The sequence below is a fragment of the Ictidomys tridecemlineatus genome, chromosome 9 (assembly GCF_052094955.1).
Source record: "Ictidomys tridecemlineatus isolate mIctTri1 chromosome 9, mIctTri1.hap1, whole genome shotgun sequence".
Lineage (NCBI taxonomy): Eukaryota > Metazoa > Chordata > Mammalia > Rodentia > Sciuridae > Ictidomys > Ictidomys tridecemlineatus.
In genome coordinates, this window is record NC_135485.1 from 131,319,074 (window position 1) to 131,341,662 (window position 22,589).

The 22,589-nt window shown below is 36.6% G+C and overlaps 1 protein-coding gene across 13 annotated transcripts in view; it reads left to right on the forward strand.

Moving 5' to 3' along the window:
* Inpp4b (inositol polyphosphate-4-phosphatase type II B) overlaps window positions 1-22,589 on the forward strand; it is a 750,819-nt gene that overhangs the window by 691,515 nt on the left and 36,715 nt on the right. For all 13 annotated transcript variants that reach the window (XM_021727898.3, XM_040293274.2, XM_021727894.3 and 10 more), the window contains 2 exons: window positions 4,049-4,161; window positions 7,348-7,502. In XM_021727898.3, coding sequence (XP_021583573.2) covers window positions 4,049-4,161; window positions 7,348-7,502 — 268 coding nt within the window. The remainder of the gene's footprint in view (window positions 1-4,048; window positions 4,162-7,347; window positions 7,503-22,589) is intronic.

Here is a 22,589-nt window from a genome sequence, read left to right on the forward strand (position 1 = left end):
AACAAGAAAACCATCTAAGACACTATGGGATAGACAAAAGAATGATTTATGTTTAGGAATTATATAGTCTCTTTTCAAATGGCTTTATTAAAAAGACCCTCATCATTATGCAAAATACATGTATGAAGATGTGAATTTGGTGTCAACATACCTTATATACAAACAGAGATATGATAAATTGTGGTATAAAACTGTATTAAGAATTGTAATGCAAAAAAAAAAAATAAGAGAGCTCATGTATAATGGCATAATTTGGCGTGAACATACTTTATATACAGAGTTAAGAAAAATTGTCCTGTGAATGGATAATTATGATTATAATGCGTTCCACTATTGTCATGTATGTAAGAAATTTAAAAAAAAATCCATGTGAACAATGAAACTAAATGGTTTTGATGAAGAAACTTCCCTATTGTCTTAATACTAGATCTGTTTTTAGCACCTCTAATCGTGAAAACACCAGTTGAGATTTGGAAGAAAATTACTGGCATCAGATCGGGTAGATTAGGCTTGACTCTTCCTTTAACTATGAACTTTGTGGGGAAAAAAAGTCACTTAAATATACAGTATTAGTTTCACTTTTACTATAGCAAAACATCTGAACAAATTCACTTATAAAGGTCATTTTTTTGTCTCTTTGTGTTTTGCAAGATGACGGGGCCCCATGGTTTTGGGCCTGTGGGAAGGTGGTGCTTTCCTGGCAGGAGTGCATGGTGGTAAAAACACTGACAGCGTTCCAGGAAGAGAAAGAGGTCAGGGTCCCACCAGCCCCTTGAGGGCATACCCCCAGTGACCTAAGAACCTCCCATACTGTTGGGCTGAAAATGAAATGGAAGCAGTTAAACGAATCACCATAATCAAACTGTTTAATATATCTTTCCAAATGCATATCCCTTTTATTTTATGTATAAATATTTATAATCTACTCTCTTAAAAATTTCAAATATACAATAAAGTATTATTAATTATAATCAGGTTGTTATACATGAGAATACCAGAACTTATTCATCTTGCATTAAATTAGATGTCTTATTTTGTATTAAAAAAAAAAAAAACACTTGAAAGCCATTTGTGGGAACTGACTTCAGAAAACATCTTAGGGGCCTCCCAGATATGGTTAAGTCACTATTTAAAACGTATCGGTTGCTCCCGTTTTCTAGTTTAAACCTCAGATTCCCCAGCATAGCAGAACAGGCTTTTTGTGAATCCTGTCCCAGGACAACCATTCCAAGGATATTGTGAACTGCAGTTTCCCAGTACCTACAATTCTGACTCATGGCTCCGTACATTTGCTGATATTTTCCCCTTGGCCTCAAATGCTCCCAGAGCCCAAAAGGATTACCTTTGCTAAAAGCCCTTTCATACCCAAGTACTCAAGAAATTACCTGGCCTTTGCCTTGCACCACATATCCTTACTGGTTTGTATCATAGCCATGATACATTTTCCTGCACTCAGTATTTTCTGAAATATCTGTCCTACTTTGTTAGATGGAGGAAATTTGGACACTACCTCCAACAACCTGAAGATGATTCCTGCTAATATGTAGACCAAAGTCTCTCTGCTCTATTACCCACACAGCACCTGCACACTTGCACACACATGCGATGTGACCTGAATAAATTCATTCAGTAATCTGACCAGTTTCTCCTTTCAACCATGTCAAGGACACTTTCTATGCCAGTGATATAGCTGTACACAATTTTTAATGGCTGCTAATAATTTTAATTTATGGATCACCCTAGGTTTGTTTTGGTTGCTGTTTATCAACAGTTAAAAAAAATTTATATGGGATCTGACTTCTTATTCCTCACATGCCATGAGTATAAATTTAAAAGCACTGATATTGTCCTTACCTTTGATTAGTTGAAGAATCCTGGTGTAATGGCTTATATAGGAGGTGTCCCCAAAACCTCATGTGTGAGACAATGCAAGTAAGTTTAGAGGTGAAATGATCGGATTATGAGAGCCTTGATCTAATCAGTGTGCTGATCCTTTGAAGGGGATTAACTGGGTGGTAACTGTAGGCAAGTACAGTGTGGCTAGAAGAGATGGGTCCATGAAAGTGTGCCATTAGAGTTTATATTTTGTCATTGGTGAGGGGATCTCTCTCTCTCTCTCTCTCTCTCTCTCTCTCTCTCTCTCTCTCTCTCTCTCTCTCTCTCTCTCTCCCCTCTCTCTCTCTCTCTCTCTCTCTCTCTCTCTCTCTCTCTCTCTCCTTCCTGGTGACCAATGTCCTGAGCCACCTTCTTCTACCACATTCTTCTGCCATGATGTTCTGCCATACTTTGGCCCCAGAGCAATAAAGCTGACTGTCTATGGATGGAGCTCTCTGAAACTGTGAGCACCACATAAACCTTTCCCCTTCTAAAATTGTTCTGTCAAGTCTTTTGGTCCCCAGAGTGAAAAACCTGACTAAAACACATGGCCTGCTTTTATAACTCTCTTCAAAACTTTCCTTCATTTTCCTTTGGGTTGTATTTTGTTAAAATTCCTGTATATCAGAAAGTCTTCTGCCTAGTGATGCAATATTTTTAGTTAAACCTTCTCTCTCTCTCTCATGAGAATCATCTGTAGTTACATAGTCAGGATTTGATTTTTTTAGGAACTAATACACTAGAATTATGTATGTATTGTATTTGAATATTTTTAAATCTCACCTCCCTAATACAGGCTGAATTATCTGAATTTCACCCTTATTTTGTGATCATGAAATCCAAGATCATACATGGTAATTTTTAATGTGCATTTCCACTTTACCAACCATTTCTAACCTTGTTAGGTAGATATTGCTAGACTAGCTCATTGGGATACATCCTCTGTTCTCTGGAGTTAATGCAAGAACTGCTTAACAATGTTGTTTTGCTAATGAAGCACCTGGTTTTGAAAAGTACAAAGTCTCAACATTATTAAAGCAAATTTGTGTTTTTTATATGAATCAGGATTATATAATCTATTTGTCTGATATAACTAGGTAAATTAGTTAGAATCCATAGTTCTTGCTTATCTTCCTTTTTTGTTATCCCAGTCAGAGTTTTTGAGAATTCTTGGTACTTCATTTCATGCATTCACTAGTACATCTTCATAGGATGCAGTATTAACCCAACACTCTTTTAGAAAACTTTGTTTCCATCACTATATTCTAACCTTGAATTCAATGTCATCAAGTCTCAAGGAAAATTGTGTTGTGATTGTTCATTGCCTCAGGACTGAGTGTAACCTATGTGTCATTTATCACTAAACACTTTAGTTATCAGTAGAGATCTGAGTAACCATTACTTCCCACTCCCTGTACAATTACCTCATATCATTACCCATAACCTCCCGCTGTTCTTCTTTCCCTACCACACCTACAGTGGTGGTTTTCAACCTGGATGGATTTTCCCATCAAGGAAATTTGGCAATGTCCAGCTCAAATTTTTATTTTCCTAATGGAAAGGGTGCTTCTTCCATTTGAAAGAGAGCTCAGAGATACTGCTAAACCTCTTACAATGGAAAATATCCACCCACATCCAATAAAATTTTACCTGATTCAAATGTCAGAATGCCAAAACGGAGGAGACTTGCTGTATGGGAATTGACTTAATGCTTTTTAAGTTGAACTTCTAGATTTCTCTCACCCCAGAAATGTTCAGTTTAATGCATTCTCTTGATTTGGACTAGCTACTCAGTGACAAAACAAACTAACAAAACCCAGGAGATTATATCCCATGACATTTCTCTTATTCCTTGGTTAAAGTGGGACAGTGACTATCATCTTCATCTTAAAAACATCTTCAAACTTGTTTTCCTTGTTGATAAAATATGTATTCTAACCAGTTGGCATTACTATAGTTACACAAAATATAGAAATGAAAACTAAAGCATATTTCCAAGTGAAGAATAAACCTGGAGGGATTAGTAAGCATGATTATCCTCAGATACTCTCAGCTCCAAAGGGCATTTATTGTTTGGAATGTTGCATCTGCAAATAGATTGAATAAACTCTGTGTGTAGCATAATACTAACACTATTGCATTTTTTCTCTTTCCTTTTTTTTTTCCTCATCAGACATTTCACATTTTCAAGAACAAACTGATTTAAAAGGATTACTAGAAAACCTTCACCAAAATATCCAAGCCAAAAAAAGGAAGAATGTTGAAATCGTGTGGCTGGCTGCAACGGTAAGCACTGACATATCAGGTCCTACTCCCTGACACATCAGAGCCAGCAGACGTGAGGAGGCATACACTGTGCGGGGTCCAACCTCTGCACTTTTAGTTACCAGCTGTTATGTGTCCCCATCCAGGGGATGAGGCATTGTCACTCCTGTTGCTAGTTCTTTCAATAGACCAGAAAATAAGTAGAAAGAAAGTGCATTCACCAAGAGAAAATCTTACTCATTAGCTATTGTTATCAACTCGAGAGATTAAAATGAAGCACTTGTGATTTTGTTGGTGTTACAGGTTGCAATGTTGATTATCCATATCAACGAAGATTTTTGAACTGGAACTCTAGAGACATATGGTTTCAATAGAATGTGGTTATCAGATCTCTGACTCACAGCTTTAGTAGGGCTCCTGGACATATTGCTCAGTTAATGAGCTTGTAAATGTGTTTGTTAATTTAGATATTGGCATTGAATTTATTATGGATTGATTGCTCTTGGGGTAATGAACTATATTCTGTATGGTTCTTTTTCACTTAATGGTTCCCTTCGGGTAGAACAGCCTATTTTCTCACTTCAGATTCCTATAACAGTTAGAGAAGGGATTGTGTCCACTTTCAAAAAAAACTTTTCTCTGGCAATTTTGAGGCATAATTCATATGAGATTTATGAATTTTGTGAAAACTTGAAACCTAGAGTTCCTGTGGTTAGGAAATGATCCTTCTATCAAGCAAGATGCACTGGAGATGCCCACGGGGGCCGCCATGTGTGTGGATGCTGCAGTGTTGCTCTTATAACCTGGAGTCCAGCCCAACCAAGCTTCTGGCACACTCTATTCTCCATCATTAGCATTTACAAAGTCTTTTCCTCACTTCAAGTGCTTCAACTATGATCCAATATAACTCACTCCCTTTTGGAAAAAAGGAGTAGATAATTTACCATGAGATTATATAAAATAATTTACCAAGAGCAAGACAGAGGGAGCTGCTAGTTTGCTGCATGCCATCTTAAGAGTCCCAGGCAAGACATTGAAGGTGACAGTATGAAATCCAGCTTTCAGGAAGCTCATTCAAACTGCTCCCAATTAGCACCATGCTGCATTATAGGAAGGCTGTCTGTAACAGCTTCCCAGTGTGGCTGCACTTATCCAGACCACCATAGCTGTTAATTCTTCTGAAAATTTCACAATGGTAGGTCGAGTCATTGTTCCTATTTTACTAATAACATGATAGCATTAAGGTAGTCTCATCATTTGCCAAGGCCCCTTGGCTACTTAAGAACATAAATAAGACATTATACATATATTGGGAAGTTATGTAAATAGATAAATTGAGGCTACACGTGTTAAGTGTGAATGCATAGTTTCTCTCAGGATATTCAGTTTTTGCATTTGAATATATAAAACATTTTCCTATAGATTCCACATGATTCTAAGGTTATTTTTCTTAAATGTATATGCTAGTCAAATATGGCTTCTGTACAAAGTACAACTGAATGGCTGGTTAGTAGCATTTCTGTGGGTGGAAGCCCCAGTTCCAATATCTATTTGTAAATAGAACGAAGAAATATAGGAATATCTTCTGATATTTTTCAAAAAGCTTTTATTTCTCTCTTTCCTCTCTTCTTTAAATTTGTTTTATGAAACAATCCTTGTATTACTGTTTTACATTCTAATTGAAAAATCTCAAACTATTCAATTTTGTCTTAATTTAAATAATAAAAATGAGAATTGAATGAAGTCAAATACTCATCAAGTGCACTAAATAAAACTTATATAGTTCAAGGTTGTAGAAATCCAGAAATCCAGACTCCCCTTTTCTACTCTGATGAGCTTGCTACTATTTCCACTTTACCCTGAATTTAGAACACTAAATATCCTAACTAGGATAGGTATATAAAGAATATTAGTTCTCTTTAAGAATCATATCTCCAAAGTAGCCACGAAGGTCTATTTTATTACTGTGAATGTACTTAGCTTTTAAAAGTGTGAACTACCATTTATTTGAAAGGATTAAAATTTTCTAAGTGAAAAAAGATTATATGGTGAAATCAAGCTCCCCATATATCTCAAGTCTCTTTTATTGGAAATAGAAAGTAGTGAAGGTCTAAATTAATAGGATCTATAAATCCTAGTTTAAGTATCACAATGACAATTAAATGATGGTAAAAGCCCTCAGTATAAATGGTATTATTTTCTTCTCAAAGCAGGCAACTTTTAAGGACCCCCTGATAACAGAGATTGAAGTAGGCCTTTATTATATCACATTGAATTAAATTTAAAGGGACATTGATTAGCATTGTTGATGCTGTGGTTAATGATTGGTATCTCATATCTAAAGCCCATTATGGGAGAGAAAGAAAGGAATGGAGTAATTTACCTATTAATGGTAAGGTAATGTGCTGCTTAGGGATTCTTCTCTGACGCTAGTTAGAATAACAACAACAACATCAACAACAAAGAATTATAGAGGGGATCAGAATATAATAGAAGTTAAAGACCTGATCCTTGGATTCAGGTAAACTATATTTGCATCTCAGGTCAGCTCTCTTGTGGCCAAATTATTTATCTGCCTAAATCTCATTTTCTTCATCTGAAGATAAGAACCATTATACCTGCATGTGAAGTTTATTAAAAAAGCAAGTCTGTGAAATGTCATAATGTTATACAGGTACACAGCAGATGTGCACCAAATGGAAGCTACTTTTGATATTCTTTATGTTTCTAATTGGTTCTATCATCTCATGCCATGAAGATTTTTCAAACACCATGGCATAAAACCAGTCTAGCAAAGGTTTCTTAAATGTGTGACGACTCTGATCAACTGTCAGATCCATGGAGTAAAGTGGTCTCCATTTCCACTGAGGTTGTTGCAGCTTGGCTGGGATTATCTTCATGATCTACTACAAATCAGGTTCCGTGTTGGGTACCATCACCTACTCTGTTGCATCTGTTAGATCTCATTTGGTTTTAACAACTCTGTACCTCACATGCAAAAGAGCAAATAAGTTAAATCTGCACCACTGGCTTTTGGAATGAAAAGCAATCATTTTACCTTTCATAAGGCACACTGTACCCATTTCACTAATCAGTCTAAACCCAAAGTCACTGGTAGTTGGTGTGCCCAGGCTGGCAGTGTTTAGAGGAGGCTAATGCTAAGATAACGCACACGGGAACAATAAACTCTTTTCACATGTGCCACAGATTTGTCGCAAGCTAAATGGTATTCGTTTCACCTGCTGCAAGAGTGCCAAAGACAGGACGTCAATGTCAGTGACGCTGGAGCAGTGCTCCATCTTGAGGGATGAGCACCAACTGCACAAGGACTTCTTCATCCGTGCTCTGGACTGCATGAGAAGGTATTCCCCATGTTTTAAGGTCTTTTTTAATTTTAAGGTCATTTTAAGTTTTTTTGTTTGTTGAGTTTTTTTATTTTTAAAACATTTATCTCATCAGAGAATGAAATGTTAAGGAACTCCCCTATATTCCCATGTTTTTTAGCTCATGGCATGAGACAATTTTAAGTAATCCTCTTACTCATTTCAAGCAATAAAAAGAAATGTGGCCATGCTTGCATTCCAGCATATGCATGAGGACTGTTTCATTAGTTCATTGGCTCAATATAAAGGGTTTTGAACATTTCATACACAACACTTTGAGGGGCCCATTTTCTTGATGTCTGTGTGGCCATGAATATGCACAAAATAAAACTAACTCAATTTAAAAAATAATAATAATAAAACTTCCCAAATTGAGACTAGTAGGACATCTTCCCAATGCCTGCGAGGTCTCTGAGTCAGTACCCTTTTTAAAGATCTGGAGTGGTTTTCACATCACTCATCCTAAAGATGGAATGACACTGTTGCTTTAAAGCACAGAATTAATATTGTTAGTCAGCAGGCATTTAAAATGCTATGCCCCGAATCATGTGTCTTGATTCATTTTCACAGTAATTAAATCTAAACCCTGAGCCATAATGCGAAGGGAAAAGTACCTCATTCACAGTGTCTATCATCGAGGACACAACGTTAATTTAAAAGTTAAGTGAAATCGTCCCTGCCACAAAGACCAGCTCAGAAGCTCTTTAGAAGACATGGGGCAGGCCCGTGCTTCCAGAGAGGAGTGTCCTGTGGCGCTGGACAGGCGGCTTCTTATCTGCATGCTCTTAGCCTCTCCCCTGCCCTCTGACTGCTGTGCCTTGCAGCAGGGACACAGATGCGTGCCTGTGCTCTTCTCTGCCTGTGTGTTTTCCCACTAATGAGAGAGTCCTCAAGTCCTCGAGTTTGCAGCATGGCATGTCTCCTGGCATTTTCATTGTTGTGTGGAGTTCCAGCATAACTTTCTGATAAATGTATAATGATGTTTGAGAGGCCTGACATGAACATCTCAGCCATATAAAACATGCTAGAATTAAAAAATTCCTGCAAAAATAATCTCTCAGCACTAACAGGGAAAATTCTATATCCTAGTATTAAATCCTCAGTTCAAGGGAAGAATACAAATGTTACCATGGATGGAACAAAGGTGCTTGGCGGGGAGATGAAGAGCAGGTGATTCAGTAGGCTGGGGACACCATGGCACTAAAGGGATTTGACTAACAAATTATTTGGAGGGAGAAATCGTTACCTACTGAGTTAAGCTGGAGAGAAGGGAAGGAAAGATCCTTACATTAGAAAGGTTATCCTTCAGTCAGGAAGATAAAGGACATATCTAGCATGCACATAAAACTATAAAATTAAATATTTTTGTATTGTATACCACTGTTCAGAATCGACTTTATTTATGCAGCACATTTGATCATGACATAACATTTTCCGAGGTATGTTTTTGAATTGTTAAGAAAAAGTAAGGTGCTAGAAATTTAATTTAAAATGACAAACACTCTTAACTTCCATATCCCTACTACGCTGGTAATATTATTTTTTTTCTTCTTCTTCTTCTTTTTTTTTTTTTTTTTGCTAAATTTCAAAGCTAACAAATTGACCTTTCAGTCTTGTATATTTAAGGGTTAACTAGTGTGTGAGAATCTGTGTGTGTACCTGTGTGTGTATTTCAAGAAAATAGAAAATGTTTGTTAATAACTGTCTGCATTTCTCTCTTTGGGTATTCTCACTTAAAATACATACTCATAGGTACATACCTACATTGTTATGTTGCCAGAGATTATTAACCCTATGAGGTAGGTTGTTGTCTGAGACTTGGAGCTAGCTGACCTGAGTTTGAATACAGGCTATTGATCACTTACTAATCAGTAAATAACACATCACCACTTAGTGCCTTAGCAACTTAATTGGCCTCTTAGTATCTCAGTTTCCTCATCTGTAAAATAATCGTGATAACATGAACTGCTCTCTGAAAAGTGATGAGAACAATGTTTGACCCAGTAAGTTAATATTTATTAATAAAAATAAATATCAAAGTTCACAATGTTAACATTCTCATCATCCAAGGACAATACAATTTAGGTAATTAGGAACTTTGTAGTTTTATACTTGTAAATACATTATGATATAGATTTAACTCCAATACCATATAATAGAGTGTTCTGGCAACACTTGTAAATAAGGTTTCAAATGCAATGTTTTTTTTTTAACTTGTCTAAGAAAAACAGCTCTTTCAATAGCACTTTAAAATATGCTTGTGTTTGCAAATGCTGTGCAAATTATGGAAGGATTGCATTCATTAAGCCTGGGCAGGTTTTGTATAAATACTTTTTTATGTTAATGTGTGTTATTTTATGCTCATGGAATTGGAGCTCAAGGAGTCACCTTAGATGTTTTGTCTTATAAATAATGAAACTGAGTTCTAGAGTGTTTGGGCAGAGCTACTCGGGCCCATAATATTGGAGCCAGCACTGGAACACAGGTCTCCTAGTTATAGATCAGGGTTACTTTCTTTGTACCAAATAAAATGAAACAGTATCACTTGAAATGATCTGATAATATATTTAACTACTGCAAACCCGTTAGTTAAAACAGAAGTCACATTTAAAACTTTTACTTATAAAAATTCAAGGCTGTGCAAAACCAAAGTGGACTCCCCAAATCTTAAGACCTCGAAGAGCCAATTTCTATGGCTCTAGGATAAAAACTCTATAATTTCAACCTTATCTATTATGTTCTCCATTATATATAGACACTGAGAACTGGATCTGGTCTAGAGCAAAATAAATATAAACAATAATTGAGTGAATTAAGAAATGTCTACGTAGGAATTTACTCTGCTGCCCTCTGCTTTTCAGAACCATTTTGTAGCAACTTTCTCATTTTTTAAAAAAAATTATCTTTTTTTGATTATGTCCTGAGAATGTGATTTAGTTCTTACTTTGATATTGGAGCCTTGTTTCCCAGGGCCACCCCTGTATCAGGGTAGCTTGGTGAATGATTGGTCACAAGCTGTATTCAAACAGCTCAGTGCAGTAATGCTCCTACCCTCTGCTGGTATTTCTGCTGGTGAGTTGGAAGTACACTGGATGTTCCGGAGTTCTCAAGCCTGCCTTGCCTTTTATTTGTGCCGAGACCTGTTAGGTCATCCTGGCCCACCAGGGTTATGTGGAAGCTTATCCAGGCCCTATGAGGCTCTTTTCTTTCCACAGTCTCCATATTGACTTTCTGGCTGGTCCACTGGTCTAAGGGAGTGGCACCATTAGAGCTTTAGTCTCAGGGTAGCTGTGAGATTGGCTGTTGGCAGTTTGCCTTCGGGAGCACTAATTCTCTGATTATGCATGTGGGTGCCCCCCCCACCTACCCTGAGGCTCTCCACTTCAAACCCAGTTAGGTTCTAAAAACAGTGAAATAGCTGGTTTTCCACCCTTGTCTGATAGAACTCGGAAGTGACCTACTTCCTACAACTAGTTCTCGCCTCCCCACAGTACATCCCGTCATGAGTAGGTTAATCCACTATGAAGTCAGAGCCTTCATGATCCAGTCCCTTTCCAGAGCCCCATCTCTGAACTCAGCAGATCTTGAGAGACATTGAAAATCTGAACGATAATGGTGGGCCTTCTTTAAACCAATTTTAATTTAAATTAGCAACCAATGTTAATTCCTTTATAACACTGGAAACCTGGCATTTCTGTCCTTTTCTTGAGTTTTAAAATGTAAGTGTATGGCCAAATGTTTTTCTTGATTAATTACAGCAAAACGTTGTAAAGTGGTGGGAAAAAAAAATAATTGGCAAGGCACTTTTTTTGATCATTTTATGTTTTTTTTTAAATTTTATTTAAAGAATAGTTGAATGCAGTATCAACATTCAGTTTTTAGCTATGACATCTCCTTTGATTGCTAAGAGGCTTCTTTCTGCAATGCTTTTTCAAAAAGAAATTTTAGTTCCAACTTTGATACTTATATTTGATAAATAGAGAATAAGAATTGGACTTATAAAAATACAATAAGTATAGCTGGATTAAAAGTCATCGTGCCTTAGCCAAAATTAATTGAGTTGGGAAATGTAATTGTCACTCTAAAGTAGAGTTTTTAAAATGGCATTGCATGAGTGTTTCTTTTAACAGGAGCACTGAGATTATGCATTGATACAATGTAACATGTGACATCATATTGCTTAGTTGTCTGTATTTTATTTGTCTAATGCTACATTGCTCTGTCAACTTGTCATTTCATTATTACTCCTTAAGATGAAGATAATTGATCTGCCATTAGCAAGATGGATCAGGATAAGTTTCAGTACACAGCCTACTTATCACCTTTAAGATACAGGGTTCTAATTATTCTTTTTTAGTAAGTATTTACTTCAAAAGAAAGAGACTAATGACTCATCAGCCTTGTTAAATTCTATTATCTCATTGCATGTCATATTTGCAACATGTTGCACCTGAAATTTATATTGGGGGATAATAATTTATGAAATGGTTAAATGTCACTTTTTTTGTAAGTGACACTTAACCAATTGATGCCAATAACATAGTGCTTATGATCGCTTATTCCCTTGCAGAGTTAGTTTTTTGAATAGTGTAGTTCACATTTGGCTGAACTAAAAAGTTTTTTTTTCATTCTTAGCCCTGTTTCCACTTTTAGTTTATTTTTCTTAACTTTTCTTGATTGCACTAGTTTGAGAAGAGTTTTATAAGAGTTCTCTCTTCTTTCAAATATAAAGAGAGTCATAAGCACTGCAGACACAGTAATTGAAGTTTGTAGCTATTTATCCACTGATACAAAGGGATGTATTGGTGGAGAATAGCGCGACAAGGGACAGTTTTCCCACTGTTGCTATTACCTACTCCCTTGAGAATCTCATCGTGCTTGTTCCTGCTTCAGACCCTATGTGTATGAAATAACAGGAATCATTCCAAATGGACTCACCTTCATCCTTGCTAATGATTACGCAAAACCTGACCCCACTTAAGATGCTTTAGCTTAGCTGAAATTAGGGAAAAGAATACATTTCTTTGCAAATCAAAGATTTGTTGGAGCAAGTATCTTTTAATGAGGTTTGCAGATAAATCACCAAAAGAGAATTTATTTTACTGGAGACATCAAAGAATGACCTTTGAAGAACTTTCAGCTTCCTGAACAAAAATATATGTGCTAATTTTAGAGAATCCAAAAATCATTTTTGTGTGACAAAATACATTATCATATTACCTTATTTTAAAAAGTAGTGGTTTCCAAGTCTCTTTCTTTTGTTAATCTGCACACAGTATTTTGCTTTCTTTTACTGGTGACTTAAGACACTGGACTGTGGAGCCATCAGTCACCAGATCTCCACACACCTTCCCAAGAAAATCACTTCTTTTAATTTTTGAAACCATTAACCAAAGCTCTATCTGTTTTTAAATTAATTTAAATAAGTTGAATCATATATGTGGATTTAATTGAGATACACAAACAACTTCTGCCACACCAACAGAATTTAAAATTCAAAACCTAAAATCCTTATTCTAACTTTAATTACTCTTCAAATTCAACCCAGGCCTCAGTTTCCTGAGGCTTGTAAACAAGTGATAATACACACTCTCCCCGCTATGTGTATTCTGTTAAATGAGGTCACTTATTTAAAGTCTCTTTACCCAGTGAATGTCAACATCTGCCAGTCTCTAACCTGCTTCTCATTTCCTATTCCATGTTTCTCTATCTTCCTAAAATTTGCCTGGTCTTCAAGAAAAATCCCCAGCTTTTTTTCCCCCAAAATGGCTTGAATTATTTCCCAGGGCTTATAGGTTAGAAGATTTAGAAATCTTGCTAGAACCCTTCTAATAAAGGATTCTAGAAACAGCTAAGCATGAAATAGGGGTTTGTGCTCATCTGTTTTCAGAGAGAAGCTCCTCAGCGCTCAGATAGTGAAACTTTTGTATGGTCAATGCTTGACTGTCCATAGATTTTATTGATAAATTAGGATCTTCTATAAATAATGTATCAGGAGCCCCACCTTGAGAGGTGAACTTGGCTACTGAGCATTAATCAAATACATCAGTTATTTTCATAGTCAGAAGTAAGCATTTTTTGAGTATCTACTATGGCAGAGCACCATGCTGTATTGGTTAGCTTTTCATTGCTGCAACAAAATACCTGACACAATTAATGAAAATAGGAAAGGTTTATATTAGCTCATGGTTTCAGAGGTTTCAGTCCATTGTCAGTTGGTTCCATTGCTTGGGACCTGGGGCAGTGCAGTATATCATGGTGGAAACATGGTAGAGCAAAGATGTTCACCTCTGCATTGCCAGGAAGCAAAGAGAGAGACCAGAAGGTATAAGGGTCCCAATATTCCTTTGAAGAGCATGCACTCAATGCCTACCTTCCTTCCACTAGGCCCTATTTTCTAAAGGGTCTGCCAACCCCAATAGTATCATAAGCTGGCAACAAAGCCTTTAACACTCCTCCATCCTGTCTCCAACCTGCAAAGGTTCATGGCCATTTCATAATGCAAATGAATTTACCATATCTCCAAGAGTTCCCCAAATCTTAGTAGCTCAATTGTCACTCAAAAGTCCAAGGCCAATCTCCTCTGAGATTCAAAACAAACCCAAACTGTGAGCCTCTATAAAAATCAAAAAGAAAATTGCATACTTCCAATATACAATGGCCCTGGATAAGTAGTCCCATTCCAAAAGGGAGAAACATGGAAATAATAAGAAGGAATTGAAGCAAAGCTAGAATGAAATCTATCAGGGTAAACATTAAGTCCTGTAGCTCTGCATTCAGCATCCAGTATATACAGTGGCATGATATATGCTCCAAAGGGATTGGGCAGCCCACCACTGTAGGATTGTGTGGTTCACATGGCCACACCCCTGGGCTGGCTGTACCCACTGCCTGCCGCTTTCCTCAGCAGAAAATTCATATTCCTAGAATCTAACTACTTTGGATTTCCATTGCAGCTTCAACTTTACTAATCCTAGCTTCGTGCATCACCCGGTCAGTGATGCACTCAGGCCTCTGATGTAGATGAGGCCAACGTCTACACCAGGAACTGAACTATGGTTCACTAGAACCATAGCTATGGCAGCTCTGGTTGCCTTGATGGCTAAAAACAGGAAATAAATCCCAGGGAAGCACTTATGGGAGCAGGGCATCTCAAAAGAAAGTCTTTGAAAGGAGTTTGCACTTTTACACATAGCTTGTCATATTTGGGGCTTTACTTATTCCTGAGATGCCGTTCAGAAATCTTTCTTATTGTCCTGGTTCAAAGTACTTGCATTCTTTTTAATGTGGTAAACGTTTTTAGCAACTGCACCTTTCTTTCCAAGCCTTTTAAACACATTCCTTTCTCCAGTCAAACTGCAAATATTCTAAACTTTTCTGCTTTGTTCCTCTTTTCTCCTGTTTCTGGCTAAAAGCAGCCAATAATGACCAGGCTTCTGCCAAATGCTATGCTGCCCTTGAAATTATTCATGTGGTTCACATTTTTCCAGTATTTTTGTTTACATAAAAGGTATCATAATTGTCATATTGAACAACTTTTCTTTACCTGATGTTTTTGAGATTATGTGTATATGTAAGATCTAGGATTTCCCATTTAATTACTAGGTAAAATTCCCTCATATAAATAGATAATAATTTATACATTCACATACTGAATTTTAGGTTGTATCTGATATTTTTCTACTATAAACAGTAATGGAATAGGCATCTTCACATATATATCCATGAATACAATTATGAGAATTTCTTCAATATAAACCCCATTAATAGAATAAGTGATAATGTATTTATATTTTCAATTTTACTAGGTGCTGCCAAATTGCTCTTCAAAATAGCTCTACTAGTTCGCAGTTCACAAGCCATGCTCATGGGCTGCCATTCCAGTAAGAGTTCTGGCCAATCTGATGGGTGAAAGTTCACATTCCTTTTAAATTTATATTTTCCCGGAAATGTGAGAGTGAACCTGTGTTTGAACATTGGTTGTCCATTCTAATTTCTAATTCCGGTGTCTCGTTTTTTGTTTCCGATATGAGGATTTTGTATAGAATTGTAGGTTGAAAAAGAATCGAGCATTTATAAACCTCTGGTCTATTGTGTTTAAGTCAAGTTCTAGAAGAAGGTTACAGAAGTGGCAGTTTAAAAAAATATATTTTTTTTATTTGTTTTGTTTTTAAAATGAAAGCACAGTGGAACAGGACAAGAGTTCCCTTGGGTTTGGATCAAGAAATGCACAGTGTTTTGACAGGAGCCTGTGACAGATGGGAAGATTTTTAGCAGGGAGAGGACAGAGCTCCACTTTAGACAAGGGAAAGAAACTTCCAGCAGAGATACAAATAAAACCCCTGGTCAATTAGGGAGATGATTGATGCCTTTGCACTTGGAAAGTGAGGTGCATCAGGGACTCATTTTGGAAAGGGCTGACTCTCATTAAGAAAGCTAGAGGTGAAGGCAGCCCAGGCCTGAATGATCTATGAAATAGAGCAGTTACACCAAAACCTAGAGGGTCCATTTTGCCCCCTAGTGGACTGAGACAGGAGAATCAAGGATGTGAGTCCCCATCCCCATTTAACCATGGAATGATTTTTTTTTCCATAAGCACCACCTGAACTATTATTATTTTTTTATTGGTTGTTCACAACATTATAAAGCTCTTGACATATCATATTTCATACATTAGATTGAAGTGGGTTATGAAGTCCCAATTTTTACCCCAAATGCAGATTGCAGAATCACGTCGGTTATACATCCACAATTTTACATAATGCCCTATTAGTAACTGTTGTATTCTGCTACCTTTCCTATCCCCTACTATCCCCCCTCTCCTTCCCTCACATCTTCTCTCTCTACCACATCTACTGTAATTCATTTCTCTCCTAGCCTTGTCCTAATCAATGATGTCCATGAATTGATACACTAATGTGCCCATTACCTTTGTCCTCACATGAAAATAAAGCCAGGACTGATAAATTCATATATCATTAGTTACTTTCTAAGAGCGCTTGCTTTCCATCAGGATGGTTAGTTTGCTCTGATGAACACTGTCACAGAAGTGCTTTATCCCTCCTTCTAAGCTGAATTTTGGTCATAGTGCTGGGAGTCTTTGCAGGCCAGGGTCTAATTAAAGCTGTGCTTGGAAGCAAGTGTTTACGGAAAAGCAACCAAGCTATGGCAAGTCACCCTGATGAGAAGATCACAGATGACAAAGGAGTTCAGATGCCCAGAATAATACAATTATGCCCAAAAGATAATGGCCCAAAGCCCTACAGACAAAAAAAATGTGTCATGCACAATTACACCCCATTCTTTTCCACTCAGTGAACATATCAGAATTCATGTGAGTGTGAATGACATCATTATGGTGATCAAGAATGTTATTTATAAAGCATGTTATTTGCAAAATTGGTAGCTTATTAGCTGTAACAAATCACATGTGATATTCTCAAGTATCACAGCAATGTTTTGGGGGGATCACTGCACTGAGTATTCTTAAAATCTAATCATTAAGTCAGCTCTGCAGAGAGCAGGTGCCTCAGGATGGCATATGAATTAAACACAGGGCAGTGGTTAGGAAGGGTTTTAGAGTTAAATTGCCCCTGCTTTCTACTTCTTAAAAGTATAAAGAAAATTCTAAAAGCCCTGAGATTATTTATTTATCTATAAAAATGAAAGTCTATATATCTATAAATATTTATGTGACTATAAATATTTGTAGATATGTGTATTCAGCAACTGGGTCTCAGAAGTGTGTGATAAAGTAACTATCGCTGTGGTACTTTCATTGAAATGCTCATCTTGGCATCCAGCATCCTCATAAGGTTGTTGTGAGGGCAAAAAGAAATCCATTGATGGGCTGGGTGTGTGGCTCACGGTAGTGTGCTCACCAAGGATGTGTGAGGCACTGGGTGCAATTCTCAGCACCACATAAAAATAAGTAAATGAAGGTATTGTGTCCATCTAAAACTCAAAAAAAATAAAATTAAAAAGCATCTAATTCACTACTTGACTCAGTAAGGATTGGTACCCAATCAGTGCTGCTGTGGCTCTCACTGATGGATGCTGTGTGGAAAGTGTGAGTTTTGCTGTCATTGCTTCTTTGTCATCTTGGCTTCCTGTAGAGAAGTTTTTGTTAAACTGTAAATATGTGTGACATCCTCAAATGGTACTAAGGAAACTAAAAGAAACAGTCCTCTCCTCATTCATACCACCTGTTGCATTAGTTCTTAAAGACTGGCCTCTGGCCCAGCAGCCATTGTGTCCCTAGGAGCTCATTGGAAAAACTCATTCTCAGGGCTCCCCCAGACCTGGAAACTCCTGGACTTGGATCCAGGGATCAGTGGTTGAATGAGCTCTCCAGGTAACTCTGACACCTACTTAAGTTGATAACTGCCAGTCTAGTGTAGGATATTGTTACGTTTTAATACCTTGTTGAGATATTATTTATGTACCTTTACTTGAGCACAAAATTTAATGTTCATTCAGTAGTTTTTACTGATACACAGAGTTGTGCAAACATCATCACGATAATTTTAGTAGCTATTCTTCACCCCAGAAAGAAGCCCCATACCATCATCAGTGTCTCTGTGTGTCATTATTTGTGACTATTCTGGATATTTAATATAAATAGAATCATGCAATCTCTGGTCTTTTTTGAATAACTACTTTTTTATTTGTTCTTTTCAGTTATACATGACAGTAGAATCTACTGTCGTGATATACTGATACATTGTATAAGCATGGAATTTATCGTATTCTAGTTAGAATTCAGTCTTGTGGATGTACAAGATGTTGAGAATCAACGTGGCGTATTCATATATGTACACAGGAAAGTGTTGTCGTAGTCATCCCACTGTCTTTCCTATTTCTATCCCCGCTCCCTTCCCTTTACTTTCCTTTGATCTAATCCACTGAACTATTCCCACCAACCACCACCCCACCTTGTTGTGGGTTCCATCTATATATATCAGAGAGAACATTCGACCTTTGGTTTTGGGGAATTGGCTTATTCTACTAAGCATTATAGTCTCCAGATCCATCCATTTACCAACAAATGTCATAAAGTCATTCTTCTTTAAAACTGTATAATATTCCATTGTGTATATATACCACAATTTCTTTATCTGTTCATCTGTTGAAGGGCATCTAGGTTGGTTCCATAGCTTAGCTATTGTGAATTGAGCTGTTATAAATGCCAATATGGCTGTGTCACTGTAGAATGCTGATTTTAACTCCTTGGGCTGTATACCTCGGAGTGTGTAACTGGGTCAGATGGTGGTTCCATTCCTAGGTTTTTTTTAAGACTCTCCATACTGCTTTCCAGAGTGGTTGCGCTAATTTGCAATCCCACCAACAATATATGAGTGTACTTTTTCCCCATATCCACACCAACATTTATTGTAACTTGTATGCTTGATAATTATCACTCTGACTAGAGTGAGATGAAATCTCAGGGTAGTTTTAATTTTTATTTCTCTAATTGCTAGGGATGTTGAACATTTTTTCATGTATTTATTGACCATTGGTATTTCTTTTTCTCTAAAGTGCCAATTCAGTTCCTTTGCCCATTTGTTGATTGAACTATATGTTTTTTTGGTGTTAAGTTTTTTGAGTTTTTTATGTACATCCTTGATATCAATGCCCTGTCTGAGATACAGGTGGCAAAGATTTTTTTCCCATTCTGTAGGCTCTCTTCATACTCTTGATTGTTTCCTTTGCTGAGAAGAACCTTTCTAGTTAGGTAATGATTCTTGATTTTACTTCTTGAGCTTTAGGAGTCTTGTTGAGGAAGTTGGTTCCTAAGCTAACAGACGTGTTAAGAGTGTTGGGTCCACATTTTCCTCTAGTGGGTGCAGGGTCTCTGCTCTAATACATAAGTCCTTGATCCACTCTGAGATGAGTTGGTGCAGGGTGAGAGATAGGGGTTAGATTTCATTCTACTACATAGAGATTTCTAATTTTCCCAGCACCATTTGTTAAAGAGGTTATCTTTTCTCTAACATGTTCTGGGTACCTTTGTCAAGTATGAGATAACTATATTTATGTGGATTTGTCTCTGTTTCTTCTATTCTGTTCCTTTGATCTTCATGGAACAATACCATGAATTACTTCTTTAACATGTTTTCAAGGTTCATTCCTGTGTCAGACATTTTTATTATCTTATGAATTTCCATCTTTCTGGGTATTCTTCACAATCATTTCCATTTCTATTTCTAAGGCAATCATTGACATTGGGTGTATTTATAATCCTTTGTAGCATGTGGGGCGGGTTGTCTATAATTGTGTGTGTCCATGTGTGCTTTAATTTTGTGGTTTCTCCTTTGTAGACCCTACTAAAAAGCTCAAAGCCAATTTTGTGATCCCCCTCCTTCAAACATATTGATTATTTAATGGGTTCTTTAAATATATATATTACACACACACATACACACACACACACACACACACGACTTATTCCTAGTTCTATTTTATGGCATTACCCTTGCATTCACTATTTCTTTCTCACTATTCATTCCTGAAATCTTGCTGAATTTGATGTATCCACTTAAACTACCTTATTTTTTTTTAGAAAAAGGCAGAGTGTAAATCCTTAAATAACAATAAAATTGCACAATGCATTCATCATATCCTTTGCTCAAGACTCTTTCTAAATCTAGTTTTAGCACTCTTCAATCCAAGTTGAATAATGCAAACATATTTCTCAAACTATGAAAAAAATCTTGCCTTTTACACCTGAATTTATGTGTTTTCAAAAATTATGTGTCTTCTCAACTATTTGAGAAAATAAGGCCATTATATTTTACATGCTTTAGAATTCACAAATCACCTTGACTGCTCCTTTGCTCTTAAAAACAGAAATACAATAGATATCATCTTTTGTTCAGTTTCAATTCTATAATTTAATTTTATGATAAAAATTCACATAATTTTTATAACACAGAATTATATTTGATTTTATGATAGATTTTTTTCTCTTAAAGAGAAACACAAACAAAAAATAAAAGGGCATATTAGAACTGTCAAGATATTATTTTTGCCTGAAAAAGGCGGGGGAGAGTGACTTCCTCTGTGTAAGAATGAACTAGTTTTCTAGCAGCTCTTCCTGAAATAGATTCATACATCAAAAACTCCTAACATCTCTAGTCAATATTAAAACAAGTGAAAACATCTTTCCCAGAAAATAACAAAACCCCTATACCTTGCATAGATACCCTGTGCACTTGATTAAATCTTGCAAAATCATAAAGTCCAAACCTGCTTGACCATATGAGAAACTTTGGACTGTCCAAATGCCAACATATTTGGCAAGTTATAATCTAGTTTCCTCTTCAGTTTGACTGCATTCACACAATATTACATGCATATTAGGAACTTTAAAGTTGCTAATAAGTTGTGTGCTTCCTCAACAGAGAACTGGTCTCATTTTCTTTCATAAACTTAATGATAAATAAAAGCTATGAAATGTAAGGAGGAAGCAAAGATGATCCAGTTTCTCATAGCTGCCTTACAACAACCTTGTAGGGAGAACTGAGCCTTGAAAGCTGAATTCATATAGTATATGGAACCTAATAAGAAATTAATTCTAAATCATAGGTCTTTGGATGAAGTAAATAATTCTATTTTTAGAAAATGATGTATTTTGATATTTATATACTCAGTTATAATGCCCCCTCATACAACCCTTAAAGTCCTTTAAGCTTTCAGTTGTGGATGTTATGGTTTCAGACCATAATGAAAAATGGAAACTCTGTATTTCACTTCTATTTGTGGCATGTGCACATTGTGGTTTCTTTCAGTCTGCTTTATATAGTTTTATGGTAATTTTGTGTTTATTTTTCTACCTTTGCCTACATCACTGGAATATCTAAAGAAGACACACTAATAACCTGGGTACTTGTGCTGAGATGGAAGGAGAATTAAAAATATTCCATCTTTTTAAAGCCTTAAAATTTTTTTGGATGATGACATATTAGGCTAGTGAAGTATCTATACGTGTGTGTGTGTGTGTGTGTGTGTGTGTGTGTGTAATTTTAAAATTTTAAGCTCAATTTGAAAGTTAGTAGTTTCCTTTTGAATATTCCTATTTCCAACTAAATGTTAAAATGCTACTTTTTTCCATCTGTTGCTGAACTCTGCTAAGTTTCTACTGAAGTTTGGTAAGTAATCAGAGCAAAATTTATCATCGTCAAGAAAAATATAAAATAAAACTATCTTAGAAGAATCTGGGAGTAGGAGGAAAAGCCACTCTCTAATTCGTTTGGGGTTTGATAAGGTGAAAGTCTGTGTGAACTTCTTGCGGCTTTCATGGCTGGGACCTGTGGCCATCGAGGATGGTAGGGATCTTCCACAGAGCCAGGTCTTCTGCCTGAGCAGATAATCTGGGGTAAATATCTCTCCAGCAACTAAAAGAAAATATTGCTAAAAGAGGGTAGTCTGCACTCTTCACAAATGCTGATTTCTCCTCTGTGAAAAATGCCGGTGAATTCTGATGTCCTTGCCATATCCCTGCTAAAAAAACCAAAAACAAAAACAAAAACTGTTGAAGCAGTATTTTTACTTATATAAAAAGAAACCTTTAGCAGCAGCAGCAGCAGCAGCTTCCTCATCTTGTGGGCTTTATGTCCTCATTGGTATCAAGATGCCTAAAGTTGACACACAGTATTTCAACACCTGGAAAAAAACTTTGATGAGGAATCTCAGCAAGTGCAGTTAATGTTTATGTCCTTTTCTGTCAGAATATGCCCCAGACGTCTACAAATGTTTCTTCTTGTTGAATCAGTATTGGAAAGGAAAGTAGGTATCTTTCATTCTATAGCTTCACAATATCTTGCCTTAAGGAATGTATTCATCCAATAGAGTAGTTATGTTTTAATCTAGAGAGTGTTCTTAAATATATAGTCACTCTTCTTGGTTTTTCAATTGAAGACTCTACACCTTGAACCTAACTGAAAGGCTCAATGTGGCTCCTGATGCAGTGGCATGAGGATGGTCAAAAGCAGTTGTCCTGGATGGACACCACAGTAGGTTCCCTTCCTCTGTCTGACCTGATTTCCTATGAGATGATGTGCTTCT